General features: G+C 39.4%; 1 protein-coding gene across 1 annotated transcript in view; it reads left to right on the top strand.

Annotated features, from left to right (window-relative positions):
• The window catches only part of TACR3 (tachykinin receptor 3), a 135775-nt gene that overhangs the window by 45256 nt on the left and 67506 nt on the right, over window positions 1–23013 (top strand). The window contains exons 2-3 of the mRNA XM_075285764.1: window positions 10897–11082; window positions 20765–20915. Of these exons, the coding sequence (XP_075141865.1) occupies window positions 10897–11082; window positions 20765–20915 (337 nt within the window). The remainder of the gene's footprint in view (window positions 1–10896; window positions 11083–20764; window positions 20916–23013) is intronic.

Genomic DNA, 23013 nt, shown 5'->3' with positions numbered 1-23013 from the left:
CTGGCACAAAAGTATGTGCGCTATTGTGACGAAAAGTAGCCTATTGCGCAATCGGGTGTAGTGACTATGTTTGTGGAAAATTTCAGCCAAATCGTTGGAGCGGTTTTTGCGTGATTGAGGAACAAACATCCGAACATCCAAACTCACAAACCCACAAACTTTCACATTTATAATATTAATAGGATTAGAGAACAAATATCCAAGCATATGCCATGATAAATTTTCATGGACTAAACTTTAACAGCTTCCATGGGAGCCAACAGAAAGGGGCATCTGACAACTCTAGAGGAGGGTCTCCTTTATGAATAATAGACATGCTCCTTTAAAGAAGCAGTTTTAGGCCGGGGCCCCATGGGTCGGAAATATAGCGAGTTGCGCATGGCGAAAACGCTGCGTAAAAAACAGCAGCATTTTACAGTGCAAGCAAAGTGGATGGGATTGAAGCGAATCTCATGCCCAATTTGCGGTAAAAAACGTGGTTCTGGAAATCACAGCATGTCAATTATATCTACGGAAATGCAGGCGGTTTCTCCATAGACATAATTATAACAGAAAGTCTGTGGAGGAAAACTCCACAAACTTTCTGTTTAAAGCGCTGCGGGAAGAACCGCAAAGCATTGCCGCCACAATTTTTCCTGCAGCGCTTTTTGGCTGGGGCCTTAGCCTTAAAAATGTTTTACTTTTTTAAGTTACAATTTTTTGTGTGGGCTACCTATTTATTAATAAACAAAACAGTTCATCTACAAAGAGGAAAAAGTATTAGCTGTATGTCCCATACAAAATGTGAATACAACCTTATACAGTCTCTTTATAAATCTCTACTGTCTCTTTAAACAGTCTCTAGTTTTATTATACTATCTCGCGAATATGTGAGTTTATTAAAATTATACAATGTTTTTACACATAATGAATTAAAATGAGATACAAATTGTGAATAATAATATATGTGGGCTATAGAATTTTCTGAAGTGAAAAGAACAATTCTCAATTTTTAAAGAGACTCTATCACTGGATTTTCGCTATTTTAGATAAACATATGCCTGAACAACCTGTAAAAAGGCTATTCAAGTCCTGCCAATCATTTGTTAAAAGACCCCCCCCCCCCCCCGTTTTAATGATTTACCTTTTAAACGTATATGTAAATACACCATGGGCGTTCCCGTGCACCCCTCTGTTCACACCCTCCTCTGTGGTTCTTCTATGTATGTATCCCTCCTCCTGCTTTCGATTCACCAGCTCCAACTGTCTCTTCCCTACTTCTGCAAAAGGACCTGTGATGATTTCACTACTGCTCTGTGATTGGCTTGTCCCTGTGATGACACATCAGTATCCACATCAGTATCTAATCCTCTGGCGTGTGGAATTGTGTGAAGACATGTGTATCTAATCCTCTGGCGCTTGGTACTGTGGTTATGCACATATCTAAACCTCCAGCTTGTGGTACTTTGTGCAGACGTGCGTATTTAATCCTCCGGCCTGTGATACTGTGTGCAGTCACGCGTATCTAATCCTCCGGTGTGTGATACTGTGTGCTGACTTGTGTATCTAATCCTCCAGCGTGTGGTACTGTGTGCAGACACGCGTATCTAATCTCCCATCATGTGGTATTGTATAAAGACGTACATATCTAATCCACCGGCATTTGTAACTGTGCACAAACGTACGTATCTAATCCTGTGGCATGTGTAACTGTGTAAAGACGCACGTATCTAATCCTCCGGCATATAGAACTGTGTGCAGACACGTATATCTAATCCTCCGGCATGTGGTACTTTTTTCTAACTTGTGTATCTAATCCTCCAGCGTTTGGTACTGTGTGCAGACATGCGTATCTAATCCACCCTCATGTGATACTCTGTGCATATACATGTATCTAACCTTCACGTGTGGTATTGTGTGCAGTATTGCGTATCTAATCCTCCGCCATTTAGTATTTTGTGCTGTGGCATGTATCTAATCTTCTATTGTATGGTATTGTGTAAAGATGTTCATATCTAAACCTCCGGAGTGTGGAACTGTGCAAGACACGTGTATTTCATCCGGTGGCATGTGGAATTGTGTGCAGATGTGCGTATCTAATCCTCCAACATGTGCTATTGTGTAAAGACACGTGTATCTAATCCTGTGGCATGTGTAAATGAGTATAGACGCACGTATCTAATCCTTCGGCATTTCGAACTGTGTGAATACGTGTGTACCTAATCCTCTGGCATGTTGTACTATGTGTTGAGGTGCGCATCTAATCCTCTGGAGTGTGAAACTGTGTAAAGACTTGCAAATCTAATCCTCCAGCATGTGGTATTGTGTGTAGATGTGCGTATCTAATCCTGCGGCATGTGTAACTGTGTGCATTGGTGTGTATCTAATCCTCCAGCATGTGGTATTGTGTGCAGTGGCACGTACCTAATCCTCCTGCATGTAGTATTGTGTGCTGTGATGCGTATCTAATCCTCTGGCGTGTGGTATTGTGTGAAGGCGTGCATATCTAATTCTCTGGCATGTGTTACTGTGTGCTGACTTGTGTATTTAATCCTCTGGCGTGTGGTACTTTGTGCAGACGCGCGTATCTAATCCATTGGCATGTGGAACTGTGTGCAGACGTGCATATCTAATCTTAAGCCATGTGGTACTTTGTGCAGATGCACGTATCTAATCCTTTGGCGTGTGATACTGTGTGTTGACTTGTGTATCTAATCCTCTGGTGTGTGATACTGTGTGCTGATATGTATATGTAATCCTCCAGCGTTAGGTACTTTGTGCAGACACACGTATCTAATCCTCTGGCATGTGGAACTGTGTGCAAACGCATATATGTAATCTTTCGGTGTGTTGTACTTTGTGCAAACATGCATATCTAATCCTCCTCTGGCATGTGGAACTGTGTGCAGATGCACTTATCCAATCCTCTGGCATGTGTAACTGTGTGCAGACGTGCATATCTAATCTTTCGGTGTGGTACTTTGTGCAGATGTGTGTATCTAATCCTCTGCCATGTGATACTTTGTGCTGACCTGTGTATCTAATCCTCCAGCGTTAGGTACTTTGTGCAGACACACGTATCTAATCCTCTGGCATGTGGAACTGTGTGCAAACGCATATATGTAATCTTTCGGTGTGTTGTACTTTGTGCAGACACGCATATCTAATCCTCTGGCATGTGGAACTGTGTTCAGAGGCACGTATCTAATCCTCTGGCATGTGGAACTGTGTGCAGACGCGCGTATCTAACCCTTCGGCTTGTGGAACTGTGTGCAGATGCGCGTATCTAATCCTTTGGCGTGCATCTCAGTTTGGATATCAGTGTTGGATTGTGCATGTGGAGTGGCCGTGTGTATTGCAGTCGGAATATGAGTGAAAGACTTGCAGGTTTGTTTTGGCTAATGGAGGCTCAGGCAGTGGCGTAGCTAGGAATGGCGGGGCCCCGTGGCGAACTTTTGACATGGGGCCCCCCCCAACCGACACCGTCGTCGAAGACCTTGATTGACCCCCTCCTCCGCACTCTATTATGTCCCTTAGTAAGCCCTGCACACAGTATTATGTCCCTTACTGGCCCCTGCACATAGTATTATTCCCCATAGTGTCCCCTGCACACAGTATTATGTCCCTTAGTGTCCCCTGCACACAATATTATACCCCATAGAGGCCCCTGCACACACTATTATGTCCCTTACTGGCCCCTGCACACAGTATTATCCCCCATAGTGTCCCCTGCACACAGTATTATCCCCCATAGTGGCCTCTGCACACAGTATTATGTCCCTTAGTGGCCCCTGCACACAGTATTATCCCCCATAGAGGCCCCTGCACACACTATTATGTCCCTTACTGGCCTCTGCACACAGTATTATCCCCCATAGTGGCCCCTGCACACAGTATTATCCCCCATAGTGGCCCCTGCACACAGTATTATGTCCCTTAGTGTCCCCTGCACACAGTATCATCCCCAATAGTGTCCCCTGCACACAGTATTATCCATAATAGTGTCCCCTGCACACAGTATTATCCCCAATAGTGTCCCCTGCACACAGTATTATCCCCCATAGTCTTTGGAGACCCCAGAGTATAATAATCGGAGACCCGGGGGAATAAAAAAAAATAAATTACTGTTTCTTACCTGTCCCCTGGCTCCTACGGTGTCTTCTCCGCTGGCGTCCTTATGAAATGACGTCAGACGTCACATGACCCGGGACACAGGCCGGGTTCATGTGACGTCAGAGATGTCAGAAAGGAGGCCTGGCAGGATCGTGGAGAGGTAAGTAACACTGTTTATTATGTTCCCTTACCTCTCCCGATCTGCCGATCATTATACTCGGGGGTCTACAAAGACGCCCGAGTATAATGATAGTATTTATGGGGCCCACAGTGTCACTTGCCGATCCCGGCCCAGCCAGGATCGGCAAGTGAATAGGGGCCCTAATGGCCTATTTAAAAGAAAACAAAAAAACGCAGCGGTAGCAGCTGTCACCGGGCCCCTAATGTCCCGGGCCCTGTGGCAGCCGCCTCCGCTGCCTCTATGGTAGTTACGCCCCTGGGCTCAGGGTGTTGGGAAAGCTGTATATCCAACGGTACGTCTGAGTGAGTTGGTGCCTCATCTTAAACCTTCCCGGACACCTGAAGTATCTGTGTACCAAATTTGGTGAAGATCAGTCCAGTTGTTTGGTCGCGCATAAAGAATAGACAGACAAACAGACAGACAGTCAGAAATTAATTTTTATAATATAGAGAGATATAGGTTAATAAAGATTCTAAAATGCCATCTTGTCTCTAGGGAAAGAGCTTGTTTGCCTGTCTACAGTCACACTCTCAAGACCCATCAGCTTCAGCGTCGCTTGCAGATTAAGAGGCCACAGCTCTGGCGTAATCAAGTCTCCTACGATTATTGTAAACCTTAGACGGAATTAGTCATCCTGTACACTTCTGCCACTCTTCACCTTTCTGCCACAATACTATATAAGCTCTGTGACAAGGAATTGTATTGCCTATTTCAAAAACTAGGAAGTCAATGGAATAGACTGTATGATAAATTCCCTTTTGTATAATTAAAGCTCTGCTCTGGGGATATATTTTATTCTTATTTTATACTTTACGCAAGACTGTGAGAGAGTAACATCCAGGCTTTCATTAAAAAAAATTGAGTTCTAATGGTGTATAACCTGGCAAGTCAGACCTCTTACGGAGCTCAAAGTCAGAGATGCAGCAGGTCATGGCTGCCACCATTCACTACATATCAGTATGTACTACAGGGCTAAAATATAAAATGTATCTTTTTAACAAAAATAATTATTTTATAGTTTTTTGCAATGTTAGTAAATATGAATTCCATTATGTAACACGGGACAAAATAACTGCCATAGGGTTTATTTGCTGTAAGACCCTTCTTAAATATGAAGAAGGTGATGACAACTATTAACCAAAACTTTTTCCTTATAGTTTGTGCCAGGTCTAAACATCCAGTAATTTTTTTTTTTAGAAAGAATTAAATGAGTATTTACGATCCTTTCAGCCCTTCTAACAAATCTGCTTTAGAAATGTTGGGGGTATAACCACTCAGGAAACTGGCCAGACATCTTTACTTGTAGCTCAGCTGTTTGCCAATTTAATCCTCACAAATTCTGCACTATGAGCATTTGAGATGTGGTGCTGCTCTGTGGGCCCTGCTCTATATTTTCATATATTACTCCAATTAGGGAACTTTTGTAATTGATAGTTATGAGTGAAGGCCATGAGTGAAGCCAAGGCCTAGATTATCAGGCCTCCCAGTCTAAGGTGCGGTGAAGCTCCTGCCCTGTCTAAAGATGGGAAAATCAGTTTGCAACAAACCGGATTTGGCCAGAATATTCCAAATTGTTCAGTTTTCAACAAAGCCATTTAGGATTTGTCTTGGAAAAGCTAAAATGGTTGCCATTGGTGAATTATTTTACTATGGGGTGTCTTCTGACCCCAGAGTATGATAGCTGGAGGTGCAGGGGAGGGGACAAAAAGCAAACAAACATTTATACACACCTTATGTTACCTCCTTTGAGCCCCATTACTGCAACCAATGCTGTCTTCCTCCTCACAGTGTCTGGCACTCCTCTATGACGTCCTGCGCCCGGATCACCATTGAGGCCTGTGATTAAACACAAGATGCTGTGAAGAGGCCCAAAGGTGCTAACAGAAAGTCATTATAAATACTTTTTTTTATTATTTTTGTCACTCCCCTGGGCCTCAAGCTATTATACTCTGGTGTCTTAAGAGTCCCACGATTATATTTTTTCAGTTCGGCTCACTCAGTCACACTGTGTATTGGTGGAGTAGAGCAGAAAAAACTCTTTAATAATAGGGTCTTTTTCCAGACTAGTACAGGCTGTGAGACTATATAGTCTGTGAAGAACAACAACAACAACAAAAAAAAAACCTTAAATAATAAAAGATTTTTTTCATATTAGCGCAGGTAGAATCAGTGTTTTGCTGTTAGAACAGCAGTTTCTATGAATCTAATGGGGAAAAAAAGGGAAAAACTTTTAACTTTTGCCCAAAAACCTCTCAAGAAAATATTTTTCACTAACCGGCTTGTAAAAAAAAATTAGATTATTGGCAATGAAAGGGTAAACTGTCAATTGTATTAGTGCAGGATGCTGTTCTGTCAGGTTCACAAAGTACAGATATTCTCCCTCAATCCTAATATTTTTGATTTCTACAACTAATCTGCCTGTAATTGATTAAATCTAACTAAACTGTGTTGTTCCTAATATTCTCTAGCTCTATTTCTTGCAATTAGTGAGCTTTTCAGAACTCAGTGCTTTGTATTATACTGTGAGATGAATCAAAGATCCACCTGTACAGCCACCATTAATGCAATGCCTGGTGATCATTCTTATGGCACCTTATATAGTGTACGAGTATATGACATCAGCGCTATATGATGCCCACCTACCACTGTCTATTGACCGAGAGGCTGTGAGCTGATGCCAGAATGCCATAGTGACTCACAAGACACGTCTCTTCTGTATTTTACCTGCACCATACATGTGGCGTTGACCATTTTACTTTGTCCAAGATGAATCACCATTTGTTTGGTTTAAATAAAAACCAAACAATTTGGAATATTTTGGTTGATGACGACTTGCAAGAAATTGGTTCACTCATCTCTACACATGATAAGGACCAGTAATGAATGATTGTAACAAAAACTGTGTTTCTCATAAAGTTCTGCAAAAGGGTAAAACTTTTTTTTTTAATGTAGATTGTGAGCCCCACATAGAGCTCACAATGTACATTTTTTTCCCCTATCAGTGTGTCTTTGGAATATGGGATGGAAAGCCATGCAAACACGGGGAGAACGTACAAACTCCTTGCAGATGGTTTTTTGCCCTTGGTGGGATTTGAACACCAGGACCCCAGCGCTGCAAGGCTGCAGTGCTAACCACTGAGCCACCATGTGGCCCCCAAGGGTAAAACATTTTTATGTGGTCTCAATTAGAAAATGTATTCATCACCAAATCAGTAAAAAAAAAAAAAAAATTGAAAAAAAATCTCAGAAAACCCCTTTAACATTGTTTTGATTTCTCATTAGGGGGTATTATGTACAGAATGATAGGAGAAGACTTGATTATTATATTTTTTAGCATAGGTCACAGCATAACAAAATCTGAAAAAAGTAAAAAGGTCTGTAGACATTCTGAATGCCTCAGGCAAACAAAATGTTTTTTATAGTGCCAGGATAATATTAAATCATTTCTAAACACAACTCACTTGTAAATACAAATTCTACCTCATAACACAATTGAAATGATATTATGTACCACCATTGTACGACACAAACTTTCATTTTGTATTACTATTTTAATTGTTACTCTACTCCAAACAATTTCGTGTTTTATTTAGAACATTGTGTTTCCTGGAAATAATCATTTTAGAGCATTTTTTCTTGTTGTGATGTGCTCATGTTATTCCTTCTGGAAATGTATAAATAATTTGACAACTGGTGTGTCCACTCAAAATCTACCCTTGTCCTATTGTGTGTCAACTTGTTTGCTTCAAGGCTTTGTATTGATAAATATCTCTGTGCGTTCATGATTTTACTGACAGTATACTGTATGCATGTGATTGTTAATGAAGAAGTGAATACATAGTTTTGAACCAAAGGGACTATTCAATGTATGTGTGGACATTAAGGATGAGACCCCACATTGCGGAAACACAGCTTTTTTTGGTTGCAGATTTTATTGCTTTTTTTTAAAGTAGATTGAGTAGAAGGTAGAAGTATAAGGGTCCATTCACACGGAGTAACATGCCGCATGATGTGGCACGTATACGGCGTGTGAGACTTTGAGCGCCGTAAAAGCTGCAAAATCACGGCCGCAAAATAACGCGGCGTATACGATCCAGGTTCCCATTGAAATCAATGGGAGCTTTTACGGCGCTCAAAGTCTCACATGCCGTATACGTGCCATATTATGTGCACACTACTCCGTGTGAATGGACCCCATGAGTTTCCTATATAGTTCCCATTAGCTTCGTAGACATTCTTGGCTTTGGCTCAAAAAGCCGCAACAAAATCTGCAACAAAAATAGCAGCATTTCCACAACATGGGGCTTCAGCCTAAAGCTGATTTATGACCAGATCAAAGTTCATCTTTAATAATAATAGTAAAGCGGAAAGGTGGAAAATGAGTGGTCAGGCTGTCAGTCTGATGGATAAGGCTGCCTTCACACGGAGTAACGCCGGGCTTGTAAAAATCCTCATTCACAGCCGTACACACGAGTGCTGCGGAAGGCTCCTGAACACTTCCCATTCACTTCAATGGGAGTGCTCGTAACGCCGGCTTTACGAGCGCTCCCATTGAAGTGAATGGGAAGTGTTCAGGAGCCTTCCGCAGCACTCGTGTGTACGGCTGTGAATGAGGATTTTTACAAGTCCGGCGTTACTCCATGTGAAGGCAACCTTAGATAAGAAATAGCATTCTTCAAGTTGCTTATACATGTAAGCTGTAGAAGACAAACAAAGCAAACATTTTAATTGTACTCAACTACAAAAATGTATTATTTCTCTGAATATACACAAATAAATATTGGAAACAAAAAACAGAAAGGTATACATAGTATTTAAGGCAGCACTAAAGGTTTGATATCATTTGTTTTCCTTGTAGAAATCTTGGCATCTTTCTGTTTTCTTCCAATTGGTATTTTTGCATAGCCATATTGGTTGTTACTTATTGCTCTAATATTGCTGTAATGAAGTCTTCATTGTGGTCCGATCTTAGATTCCGCCTCATCAAAGACGAGCCTCCTGCAGAACCAGCGTTGATTGGCCGAATGCTATACACTGTATAACATTCAGCCAATCAACTCTGGTTCTGCAGGAGGGATGTTGGAGATTGCTACTCAAAGGTAAAACACTATCATGTGGGTCTATCATTCTCTCCCTGCCATGTCCTGCTCTGTATTGTTCTTTCTCTGTATGTGGGCCCAGACTCCTTCTGCTTTGTTTTTACTTGTCCAGCGCTCGGGTACTAGGCTAGTTTTGAAAGTCTGTGCTCTCCTGGTAATCTAGAGAAACCGCATCCGGCCCTAGATAGTTCCCGGTGCTGACTGCCCAAGTACCACGCTCTCCTTCGCTCCTCCTCAACACTCTCCTCCTGCTACTTGTGGACGCGGTGACTCCCATTTGTCGAATAGTGGTTTACCCTGAAACGAACATTTTATTCCCATAGACTATAATGGGATTCAATATTCCATCAAATAGCCGAATATTGAGGGACTACTCGAAACGAATATAGAATCTCGAATATTTCACTACTCACTCATCTCTAGTGACAACCAATATAGCTACACTTTTTGTTGCCTCAAAATTGTTTGCCACACCAGAAAAAAATTACTTTATATATCTGCGAGTGAGCTGTTGGACTGGTAGAATTTTCTCTATGTTCTGGATTACCCAGTGTCATAGTATGTGCTCTCTGGCTTTCTCTTTCCTGTTTATTCAATTTCCATAATCCTCTACTTGGACCTATCAGTCTCTCTCTCTGATGCTCCTCCCCAAGATGCAAGGACATGGGAAAGCAAGTGATGTAGGGTAATTTAATCCCCTATCCTGTAGGATAAAAAGAGCTAATGTTTGATGTAATGGGTCCTTGCTTGGCATTAAAGGGGTTGTCCCATCTCAAGGATCCTATCTATACTGGTAGCTTATGTAAAATGAAGACATTTCCTAATGAACTTATTCCTACCATTGTTTACACAGAATTACTATAACTACGGACCTGTGAGATAGGACAAGTGATGTCACTTACTCAGTGCCAGCAGGACAAGCAGTTCAGATAATTGCAGTTTGCTGATAAAGCCGAGTCTGTTATCTCTCTATGTAAACACCCAGATAATACTGAATCCATTGTGTACAAGCATCTGCATATTACCTGATTGGTATAAGTATTGTGATCCTTATCAAGCCCGTTCAGCAAAGGTGGGGGGGGGGGGATACAGGTAGTGAGAAGAACAGACTGCAGGCAGACTGCTGAAGTACTGAGATGGGAAAACCCCTTTAACTGTAGCATATGCTGTATGCAAAGTGCTTATTGCAGGGGTTACATGATATATATATATATATATATATATATATATATATATATATATATATATATATATATATGCAATTTAAAGTTTTAGATGAAAAAGTTGAGAATATCAAAAAGGCCTAATGAGAAAAAAGCTGATCATTATGTAACTGAGACACAAATACTGAGGGTAATGAGCCTTAGTAAGAGGCAGTGTAAAGAGTTGCTTTAAGTGTTTTTCTATGAGAAGAATGAACATAATATTTTACTGCAGCTATGATGATCATTGTCTATAAACAGAAAATGTTCTTTGCAACAATTTAGAATTCTGACATTATGATTTAATATGCTTGTCTTATAGATATATGGCTATTATTAATCCATTGAAGCCACGTCTATCTGCCACGTCAACGAAAGTCGTCATTGGAAGTATCTGGGTTTTTGCATTTGTGCTGGCTTTCCCTCAGTGCCTTTATTCAGAAATCAAAGTGACACCAAGAAGAACTCTATGCTTACTTGTCTGGCCAGGGTTTGGAAAAAAATTAACGTACGTATACTTTTTATTTTGTATTCTAACATAATATATTTTATGTCATTAAGTTCAGAACATGAACATGGTAATCAAAAATCCTTTAATTAAATGTCAAGTGGATCTACAACTTATTTTCACACAGTGCTTGTACATTTAACTATAATACCTAAAACGAGGCAATTTGTTAATATGTTATTCTCAATTCATTTTTATAGGAAAAAGGTTTTCTAGACTAAAAGTATAATCTAGCCTAAGGATAGGTCAGTAATAGAGATGAATGAATTGAACTCGAACCGAATATTTATTTATTTGTTTTTTTAACAAAACCAAATAATTTGGGACTTGTCAAAGTTTAACTAAAGTCACTGTCGCTGGCACAGAAAAGCGGCTACTATTACTGAATTCAATAGTGGCAGTGGTCTGTGATAGCAGGACTACTGCTGATAATAAAGATAGTGTTCTTGCTACTATGGATAGTAAAAAAAATTGGTGGAAGTGGGTTAAAAAAAGAAATCACAGGACAGCTGCTCCCACTATTGAATTCGATGGCGGCAGTGGCTCTTCTGTGTTTGGTCCATTTGAATTTAGTGCCAGAATAGATGATTTGGCACTAAATTAAAATGGTCAAAGTATCTATACATAGCAGGGTCACCATTGGCAGTGGTGAGGGTATCTCTGCTGTGGTTTTGTTTTTCACTCTTTGCCACCATTTTTTACTATCCCTATACTGTGACATCCCTGTGACAGGGAAAGATTATAAAGGGGCAACCGCCGGTATTTCAAAATTCAAAAGCTGCTCTCATATGATTGACAGATTTGAATTTAGTGCGAGAGCAGATTTCTTGTATTCAGCTTGTTAGGAATCTCAGTACTGCTCAGGAGGTGAGGAGAGCTATTTAAAGTCTGTCCCAAACTCTCCATGCACCTGCTATTAGTTAATTGTTACTAGCTAGTCTCCATAGTTTAATTCATGCCTGTATGTTTGCTGTACTACTGACCTTGGCTTGGTTACCCGGTATTTGTTTGTGTTCTGATTTTGACTTTGACGTGAACTCTCAGATCAACCTTGGTACATTTATTCCTTTGATTCCACTCTCCTGTTCTGTCTTGTGAGTTTTGCTCTGGGTCTTGGTTTGATTTCACTTGATAGTGCGTCTATTTCTCACACTAAGTGTCTGGGGTGATAATCTGGGTGCAAATTTAGCTGAAGTCCAACCAGCTCTGGTCATGTCATTTGGGGTGCCTCAAATCAAGTTCTTAGTGCTGTTTTTTAGTTTTAGATATCTTTTTCTACTACTCTGTTATCTTTCAATTCCTGCATTTATTTATTTATTATAAATTTATGCAAAGCTGCTTATAACTGGAGATGCTTTAAAGAGGACCTTTCATATTCTATACAGTGTGGCATATTATATACTAATATATCATTGCATATCATCCCACAGTGTCCCTACATATCATAGTTGCCTCTCCATACAGTATAATGTCCATACATAGTGGCAAAATACAGTGTAATGCCCCATAGTGGCCCTCCATTATGTGCCATTATGCCGTGTGCCCCACATCAGTTTGGTGGTCTTTGGGCTAGAACACGCTGTAGGAGTCAGTTTGAATTTTTATCACTAAATTTTATTGCAAAAAAAAAAAAAATTAGAATTTGATTTTGATTTTGCACTGAAAGAACTGACTCTGTTGCTAAAACAATGTAATACATTCTGTGAACAGTCAAATCACAGAGCAATAAGCTACTGTATAGACAAACCTGACACTGTATTAAAAGAAAAAACAAAGACTATTGCAAAAAAAGATTTAACATGAGACTACTGGCAATGAATGGGTGGCCTGGGGTGTGATTGTGTAACACAAAGAACATTACAGTCACAGCAAAATTTATTAAATCTAACTAAACTATGAACCATACTAGTCTTCCTCTCCTATAGTTCTGTAATTCTATTGCATTGTTAGTGTTGTTTTTCCACCAACAATGTAGCAGCAATTCCTTTGGATCATACAATAACTAATAACACATCTCTCCTCTAGGCTCTCTTTCAAAAAATGGCTCTTCTCCTTTACTGCCCACTGAATCTTATATTCAGACTATGACATCAGACTTGTAACTTCTTCACATACTACTCATGATTGGCTGAGAGGCTGTAGGTGATGTCAGAAGCCCATCTAGGTCACAGAGACCTCCTCCTACTCTGCTATTCTATCTGATATTTCATCTGGCAGCAGCCATTTTAGTTCACCCCAGCCGAATCCCAAAAATTTCAGTTTTGTAACAAAACTTATGGAAAATTTGAGTCGAAGCTGATTTGTTACAAATCAGTTCGCTCATATCTAATGAAAATACACATTATTTAGATTTATATATGAGATAATTTGTAGAAATAAAGCAATTAAAGGATTTATATGAAATGTATAGGCTTGTCCATTCTGCCCTAACCACAGACGGCATGATAGAGTGACATGTGCCCTGAATACAATAAACGAGGTTTTGTTCTAAAGAGTTCCAAGGTATTAGAGAAATAAGAGTTTTAACACTAGGTTGTAGCTTATGTTAAATATCAGGCTTGAAGACAAATGTCCACTGGTTGGCTTTCCTCTGGCTTATTTCGTTCCATCGCAGCCTGATAGACAGGTCTTTCCATTTGTGTCTATATAAAATTGATTATGAATTGGTTGCTTCCTTCGGATTAGTCGGTTGATTCAGAGTCACGCTGCATTAGTTAAAAAAAAACAGAGGTACACAAGTAAATAAGAAAAACACATTCAAGGTCAACAGAAAGATTTTTGAAACACATTCTTACCCAGCACTGACAACATGTCAAGAAGCTGTGCTAATGGAATAAAGGCAATTTTATCATCGACATAGGAATGTATCATCGAAGACACAGTGATCCAGTTTCAATAACATGGATTTTGTACCTGTCATGTAAGAAATAATATCCATAGCTTAATTCACCAGAGGACATTCACTGTTCAGAGAATGAATTTCTTTGCCACTTGCTATCAGAAGTTATTTTCATATATTAGTATAACATGACACCTGTCTTACCGCGGAATTATTGGTGGTTGGTTATTGTCAAGTCTTTATTCATACATAGAATTATGGCTGTTATTATATATGTATATACTAGTGTCTCACAAGAACACTCCTCGTGGAAAAAAATTGTACTTGCTTAGACCATACATATGTTTTCTGCTATTTGCTAATGTTTTAATGTATTTTTGCACTTTTTTTTAGTTTCACAATGTGCCTTTAAAGGAAATATGCCAAATCCAAAATGATTCACAAATAAAAAATGTGATTTTTTAATAGGAACAGAAAAATACCTTTATGACAACAAACTGAAGAAGCAATGCAGAGAAAATCATTTTTTTACAGATAGGCAAATTATCCTGCAAGTGCTCTGAGAGAACGGCAAAGATTCCAGAGAACTGCAGCATTTCCACCTGTCTATAGGCTAATATGGCAATTAAGGCACCTTACTGTAGGCCCCATATTGTGGAAACGTAGTGTTTTTTTGTTGCAGATTTTACTATAGATGTTTGAGCCAAAGTCAGAAGTGGCTTGAATTAGAATGGAAAATATAAAGGAAGCGCTTATTCATTTACTTTCTGTTAAATCCACTCTTGACTTTGGCTCAAAAACTGCAGCAAAATCTGCAACAAAAAAGATTCATTTCCACAACGTGGGGCCTTAGCCTTAAGAGAAAGCATGCCATTTTTGCAGCATTATCTTTGTAAATGGGAATGGCATCAACTATGATGTTTCTAGAAGGTGGGTTGAGTTAGATTATAGCCTTCTTTAGGTCGGGGCCCCACTGTCCGGGAAATGCTGCGATTTGGTAAAAATCGCAGCATTTTACAGCACTTGCAAAGTGGATGGGATTCATGCAAATGCCATGCCCACTTTGCAAAATAAATCTCAGCGCGGACATGCTGCGATTTCCAAAACCGGCGCGGTTTTAAAAATTGCAGCATGTCAATTATATCTATGGAAATGCCGGCGGCTTTCCTATAGATATAATTGTAACAGAAAGTCCGCGGAGGAAAACAGTGGGGCCTTAGCGTTAGTCTGTTGGAGTCCACTTAGAGATGGTATCTAAAGAGAAAAGATTGAATAAGTTGTGCTTGTTAGTCAATAGGCTGTCCCTCAACATTGGCCCCCAGAAATTGGCACAAATAGTCTTGTTTCTGTATGGAAAATCTCCACTTCTAATAAGTGGGTAATGGAGTATCCATGGCCAATGCAAGTCCAGTATTTCCCCAAGAGCAGCTGAAAGCAAGGGTCAAGCTAGCACCATGGAGCTAGGATTTGGAGCCGGGTCACCCCATGGTGTAAAAGGACAGAAGACTAGAGGAGGGAGTAAAGAGCTAATGCCTTTCCCATCTATAGTTGTAGAGATCTCTGTGAGTCGTTACTGCATGCTTAAGAAACTATGCTTCCATGTTACATGTCACTTAAAGATTCTCCAAAGTAAACTGAACCAAAAGTATACATGTTCAGCTGCCACACAAGGTCATCTCACATCACCATTAGCCAGGAGACCTACTCTATGGTCTACCCTGGAGGAATTTCCACACTTTCCCATACAGCTGCACCCCCCCTTCCCCATCCCTTATTGTAACAGCAGTTAACAACAATAAGAGACGCCAACTGCATCCAAGGTGCCAATTTAGAACAAGGATCCATGAGGTTAAAAAATTTTTCTTTATTGGTATGGTTCTGTTTTGTTCTGACTTATTAACAGTGGACTCTATTCACACATGATGCGATTTTCAGTTACATGATCCACAACGGTTTAACATAATGATTATTGTGCATGTTGATGTTTTCTATGTATAATGTTTGCAATATTGAACATGTATTTATTATCTGTTACTATTTGTTGTTATATTGTATGCTATTAGATTTTCTTAGATAAACACCTGATCAACATGTTAATGATTGTTAGTAGGAGGGGTTAGTACAGGTATTGTTTATAAGCAACTCAGTTAGTTTGGGAGGTTGAGTCGAGAAGAAGGGCCGTATAGCGCCCGAAATACGTAGCCTTGTACCAGACTAACCTGTACAGTTACATCTGTAACCTTTTTAATATGGAAGAATAAAGAGTTAATTTTTAACCTCGTGGATCCTTGTTCTAAATTGGCACCTTGGATGCAGCTGGCGTCTCTTATTGTTGTCTACTGCTGTGTCAGAGGGTAGGAGTCCGCCCACAAGCGGGGCTCTCCAAGAAGCCCTTACAATACGTTACAGGGTGAGCTGAAACGCTTTTTTTCTTGTTACTTCCTTATTGTAACACCCTGTGACCAGAGATAGAGAACTGACAGACTGTATACTAATGGCAAAAAATGGTCTTGGTGAACTTAATCGGGCTAGAAACTGAAACATTTCACTTTATATGACTGGTTTTATACTAAGTGTTTTGTTCGTATCATTTTGCTTTTTTATTATCCATTGCTTAGATTTTCTGACAGATCAGAGCAATGGATGTTAAAACTATAGTGTGAAAGTAGCCTTACTGTGAAAACAATAAAATAGAATAAAATAGAGAAAAATAACAGACACTAAATCTTGAAATGAATGGTAAAAGAGAACAGCAGATAAACTTACTTAGCCACACTGTCTGCTTGATTTTTTTTTTTACATATGTTGGCCCACTGTAGAACTGAAATGATTTGACTTGTGGATATTTGTGTCTGAGATTTAATCCCTGAACCGCCATAAGGAGATGTGGTACTACAGGGAACCACCAGTTTGCTAACTCTAGGAGTAGTCTTAGTTGATCCGAAGGGACAGTCAAAGAGGTAATCAATGGAAAATTGATGTCAGGGCATGTGGAGTTCATATGTAAGATAAAAGCATTTGGCACTGGTTCATTAGAGGTAACTTACATAGCTCAGGGCAGGTGGGGTAGGTTCAAAGTTGGGTGTAAAGGCAGAGGTTAGAATATTGAAAAGAAAGCTTTCACAGGACACCATAAAACAAGGAACCTTATTGCTCCGGCACCTTCCTGTTGAGGAAGATGTTAATACTGACAGAGCAAGAGTCATCTAAGAGATATGCAGAGAAACAGGAGGCTGAAAGCAGAGATGGTGCCTGAGAGGACGAGAGACTTGGCAAGCAGAACATAACTGACAGTGGCTGCGGCTAGGGGGAGGTGAGGGGGATAGGTAGTACCATAAGCTCTACACATAAAATAAGCAAAGAACACAAGGATTCATCTCCTACTGATCATTCCCACATTTTGGATGGTAAGCGACTGAGACATGAGCTTCAACCAAGGTGACATGTCTTAACAATCCTTGCGCCCATCTGCAGATAGGTCTGCACTAGCTAGGTGTCTTTCAGAAAGACGCAGGATTGCAAGGACGGTGAGCGTAGACTGGACACATAAAGAAGATTTCTTTATATGTTCCTCTTTTTCAGTTGCACATGAAACAAAATAGGATAAAAAAGGATAATAGTGGAATTGCTTTTATATTTTTTGTATGCTCTATGTGTAGTGTTCCTTTAATCTGTCATTGTAATCCTTACTTTCTGGACACTGATAAGCAGACATGGATTGATTTTTCATATAACTACAGATACAGGAATTAAAAAAAAGACAAAACTATATTTCATATACAAATGTAGTTAATCCTGATTTCTGCAATTGTTAAATTGCTGCAGCTTAAAACCTTTTCACAGAAGAAAACAAAAAACTATGAACAGTCATTGAAAGATATTTTTCTAATGACTTTTCATTGGTTTTTGTTATCTTCTGTGATAAGATATCATGTTGCAGCAGTTTAAACAACTACAGAAATCTGGGTTAACTCTGCTACATCTGTATATAATTAAGTGTTCATGGTATATACACACATGGTTAAAATTGTTGGTACCCCTCGTTTATTGAGAGAAGAACCCACAATGGTCACAGAAATAACTTGAATCTGACAAAAGTAATAATAAATAATATGAAAATGAACAAATGAAAGTCAGACATTGCTTTTTAACCGTGCTTCAACAGATTTTTTTTTTAAACTAAAACTCATGAAACATGCCTGGACAGAAATGATGGTTCCCTTAAAATTTTGTTGCACAACCTTTTGAGGCAATCGCTCAAATCATTCCTGTAAGTGTCAATGACGCTAAGTTCACAACTGCATTCAGCACTCCATTCTGTGTTTCCGTCTTCTACATGCAAGAAGAAGGAAAGCACAGACCGGGTCCGGCGTGAGCGGCGGTGAGCGTTTTATGCAAAACCGTTTTTTTAAAATCCGGACACAGAGTACTGCATGTCCGACTCTGTGTCCGGATTAAAAAACCTGGTTTCGCAGCGAAGAGCGTAAAACGCTCACCGCCGCTCACGGCCGGACAGCTTTCTCACCCATTCATATGAATGGGTGAGAAAGACTCCTGCAGGTTTCCGTCTCCTGCTCTGTTTTATGCAGGAAACCTGCATAACGGAGTGCCGGGCGCAGATGTGAACGAGCCCTGAGACTTCTGCCCCTCTCAGCAGGTATTTTGGGCCATTCCTCATGAGCAATCTGCTCCAGCTGTCTCGGGTTTGAAGGTTGCCTTTTCCAGATGGCAATTTTTCAGCTCCTTTAAAAGATGCTCAATAAGATTTAGGCCAGGGCTCGTAAAGGCCCCTTCAGAACAGTCCAATATTTTCCTCTTAGCCATTCTTGGGTATTTTTAGCTGTGTGTTTTGGGTCATTATCCTATTACAAGACCCATGACCTGCGGCTGAGACCAACCTTTCTGTCACTGGGCAGCACATTTCTCTCTAGAATCCCTTGATAGTTTTGAGATTTCATTATACCCTACACAGATTCAAGACACCCTGTTTCAGATGCAGTAAAGCAGCCCCAGAACATAACAGGGCCTCCTCCATGTTTCACAGTAGGGACAGTGATCTTTTAAAGATATGCTTCATTTTTCCTTCTGTGAACATAGAGCTGATGTGCCTTGTCAAAAAGATTTAGTTTTGTCTCATCTGTCCATAGGACATTCTCCCAGAAGCTTTGCGGATCGTCAACATGTAGTTTGGTTATTATTACTTTTGTCAGATTCAAGGTTTTCTTTATGACCATTGTGGGTTTTTCTTTCATTAAATGAGAGGTACCAACAATTTTGTCCACATATGTACAGTCCTATGAAAAAGTTTGGGCACCCCTATTAATCTTAATCATTTTTAGTTCTAAATATTTTGGTGTTTGCAACAGCCATTTCAGTTTGATATATCTAATAACTGATGGACACAGTAATATTTCAGGATTGAAATGAGGTTTATTGTACTAACAGAAAAGGTGCAATATGCATTAAACCAAAATTTGACCGGTGCAAAAATTTTGGTACCCTTATCATTTTATTGATTTGAATACTCCTGACTACTTTTTACTGAAAGCACAAAATTGGTTTTGTAACCTCACTGAGCGTTGAACTTCATAGCCAGGTGTATCCAATCATGAGAAAAGGTATTTAAGGTGGCCAATTGCAAGTTGTTCTCCTATTTGAATCTCCTCTGAAGAGTGGCATCATGGGCTACTCAAAACAACTCTCAAATGATCTGAAAACAAAGATTGTTCAACATAGTTGTTCAGGGGAAGGATACAAAAAGTTGGTTTAATGCATATTGCACATTTTCTGTTAGTACAATAAACCTCATTTCAATCCTGAAATATTACTGTGTCCATCAGTTATTAGATATATCAAACTGAAATGGCTGCTGCAAACATCAAAATATTTAGAACTAAAAATGATTAAGATTAATAGGGGTGCCCAAACTTTTTCATAGGACTGTATATATGCAGAATGAAGGTGGCATTCAGTTGCTGCTCCTTTGCAATAAAACAGGCTGAAGTCTCATATTAACAATACAAAAAGTAGACTGTCTTCTCATGAGTGCCTATAAGACCCTGTCTAAGGCTGCCTGTTACTTTTATATTACAATCCTGTATAATTCTCTGCAATAGGATCACAAAAAAAAAAAACACTCGGTACATACACAACCTCCTACAGGAGCGAATTTATCAAGACACCAAGTACAAACATAACAACACTAGTATCAGAAATAAACTAAAACATTTAATCAGTCAGTTAAATGGTCCTCAGACATGTACCCCATAAATCATCAATAATATATCCTGTGCAATAGCACAACCTGCCAGAGGTATAATATAGACATCAAACCAAAACACATAAAAAAGATTCTGTTTTAGTGTATTTTTGACACTAGTGCTCTTAAGTTTCACCACAGGTAGAAAAAGATCTAGCCTGAAGGAACACTCTAAAAACTAACTTTTTTGTAAAAATATGCAACTTTATTCAGTGCGATGAGCATAAACAAATCTTCTTCTAAGGTCCTTAGAAAATTCCTTTGTCCGTGCCTTGATACATTTCCACATACATGTGTTGTGGACATCAGACTTTGCTAAATCAATGATTCTTACATAAAGCCATTCTATTCATTGAAAACATGTTAGATCATTCTAAAAATAAGTTACCAAATCTAATATTTCTGACTCATTTCTTTGATTTGGTTCTCTACATCTACTTTGAGGACTTGTGTGAAAATCTGATGTAGTTTTGTCCTTTTTATCTTTACTTACCTACTGTCAGAGGAGATGAACATTTCCTTATATTAATAAGCACAATAAATATGAAACAATATAAAACATCATCTTGTTTTCTACATTTTAGGTACCAAATCATTGTGGTTCTGTTTGTGTACTGCTTCCCATTACTTGTCATGGGCATAACATACACAATTGTTGGAATTACGCTGTGGGGAGGAGAAATACCGGGGGACACATCTGACAAATATCATGAACAACTTAGGGCAAAAAGAAAGGTAACGTATGCTCCTTCTTCTTTCCTATTGTATTTATGTTTATCGCTAAAGTAAAATTCTTTTGTATTATTGAGAAATTATGCTGATATACAACCTGCAGCATACATCAGAAGTTTTATTCTCTTACTTGGCGTAGAGGAGACGTCTCATATCATGGTTAATATATCAAAAGGCTAGAGACTGCAATAAATGAAGCATCAGGTTCAATCCCTAAGGCTTATTTTTCCCTTCCATTTCTAAAGACAACAGCAATTCATTGTAATAAGCACTTTGCTCTTGAATGAGGTTTAAAATGTTTTATGGCTCAACACAAAGCAATTGTCCAGCCTTCGGCTAAATGTCTTTGTATTCATCCTCCTTTTGAAATTCTATTTGTCTGCTGATCTTACCTTAAATATATACTGTCAAATTCGAAGATGAGGAGGGTTTTTAGAAAGCCATGTCTTCCCTTCAACATCAACAATCTTGACAACCTGTTGGTTAGGCTTTGTTGTATATTATAAATCATGACAATACTTAGTCCCCTGACTATTGTAGTTTACTATATGACAGTCAGCAGCCAATGTACTGATATGTGTTGTCTACTCCGCTGACATGTAGAATATGATTGCAGGATGACAGCTGAACTCCAGGTATTATGGCTGTGTACCTTTGTGGTCAACTGTGCCCCTTCTCTCTTTGGTCACCTCTGCAGAACACATTATTTATGGAAACATTGTCAAATGATCACCAAATCATACAAGCCCTGACAGTTTCTGGAACTGCAGAATCCATTCTTCCCATCAGCTGTCAGAATATCTAATACTGCCATTCTAATGAAAGCCGCATATCGATTATTGGTATACCTCAGGAAGTGACTTTCACTACTGGTGCAGTGGATATTCTGACAGCTGACACACTACCAAATACATCGCAGGCTTTAGGAAAGCACCAGCACTCATGTAAGCTATAAAAGCACAGAAGTTTTGGGAAAGGTACCCTTATAAACACATTCTCTATTGAACTTGAAATGTTAGTCTACTTCATGAGGAAACTGCATGAATATTTCAAGACGTTTGCTGAATCACATTTCTGAAGGTAGGCTTACCATGTGAAATACTCATCCTTTGGAAGTGTCCCACTATCAGGGCTTTAAAGATATTTGACTTTTTCCAACTGTTGCTCTCTGGATTCATCATCGCACAACAGACTGCTGCTTACTGAAGCTTGCAATTTATCTTACGTTTATTCCAAGAGCTTCGTGAGCTGTTCATATATATGAAATTCTCCTTCTTCTTCTGTTTCTACTTCTTATTTTGGCAAAAAAAGATTAGGTTTTTTTAAACAAAATCTAAATATTTACCATTATGTGATATTTTATCTGAGATAATAAGCACATATAAAGTCCCAACTAGAGTCTTTTATGTGGTATAGTCCAGTTAAGAAAGAAAGCATAACATATGGCTAACTGTACTTTGATGTACATTTACTTCTATAAGGTACTGCTGTCTTAAATAAGAGCTACAGACTACGAAAGTCCTTCATTATGAGACTCGGCAAACCACCGGACATTGTTCTGCAATGGAGCAAAAAGCTTAGGCATTGTTCTGTAACAGACAAGAGCAAAGGATTATGAAGATAATCTTGTTTCCCTTAGTCCTAACAGAGGCACAATATAATATGGGGTATTTCTGCCCCTGTGTGCTGGCAGGACAGGCGGAATTTTAATTAGCCAATTAATCAATCATGGCTTGCCCAATAACAGGACACAAGGACCTCCCCCCCTTAGTGTATATACAAGAGTAACCTAATTATACATAGGTAACACAATATATTAATAATACTGACAAAATTCTTATGGGCGGGATGTCTTGTCTTATCTTCATAATCCTTCGTTCCCGGTCATTCTACCAGTGGCACAATCTGGGGAGTTAGCGAGTAATCCCCTAGGGTGGGTCCTCACCACCAACTGCACTTAAAACCGTGCAACCAAAAGCAGTAGCTTCTAAAGCCCGAGTGTTCAGGCGGTAGTGGGACACAAAGGGTGACTCCGAGGACCAAGAAGCAGCAGACCAAATTTGACTTAGAGACAAGGCTTTTGTCTCTGCCCAGGAGGTGG

This window comes from Leptodactylus fuscus, chromosome 1, assembly GCF_031893055.1.
Source record: "Leptodactylus fuscus isolate aLepFus1 chromosome 1, aLepFus1.hap2, whole genome shotgun sequence".
In the NCBI taxonomy this organism is placed as follows: Eukaryota; Metazoa; Chordata; class Amphibia; order Anura; family Leptodactylidae; genus Leptodactylus; species Leptodactylus fuscus.
The sequence above is the reverse complement of the archived record's forward strand: the minus strand, read 5'-3'. Positions and strand labels throughout refer to the sequence as shown.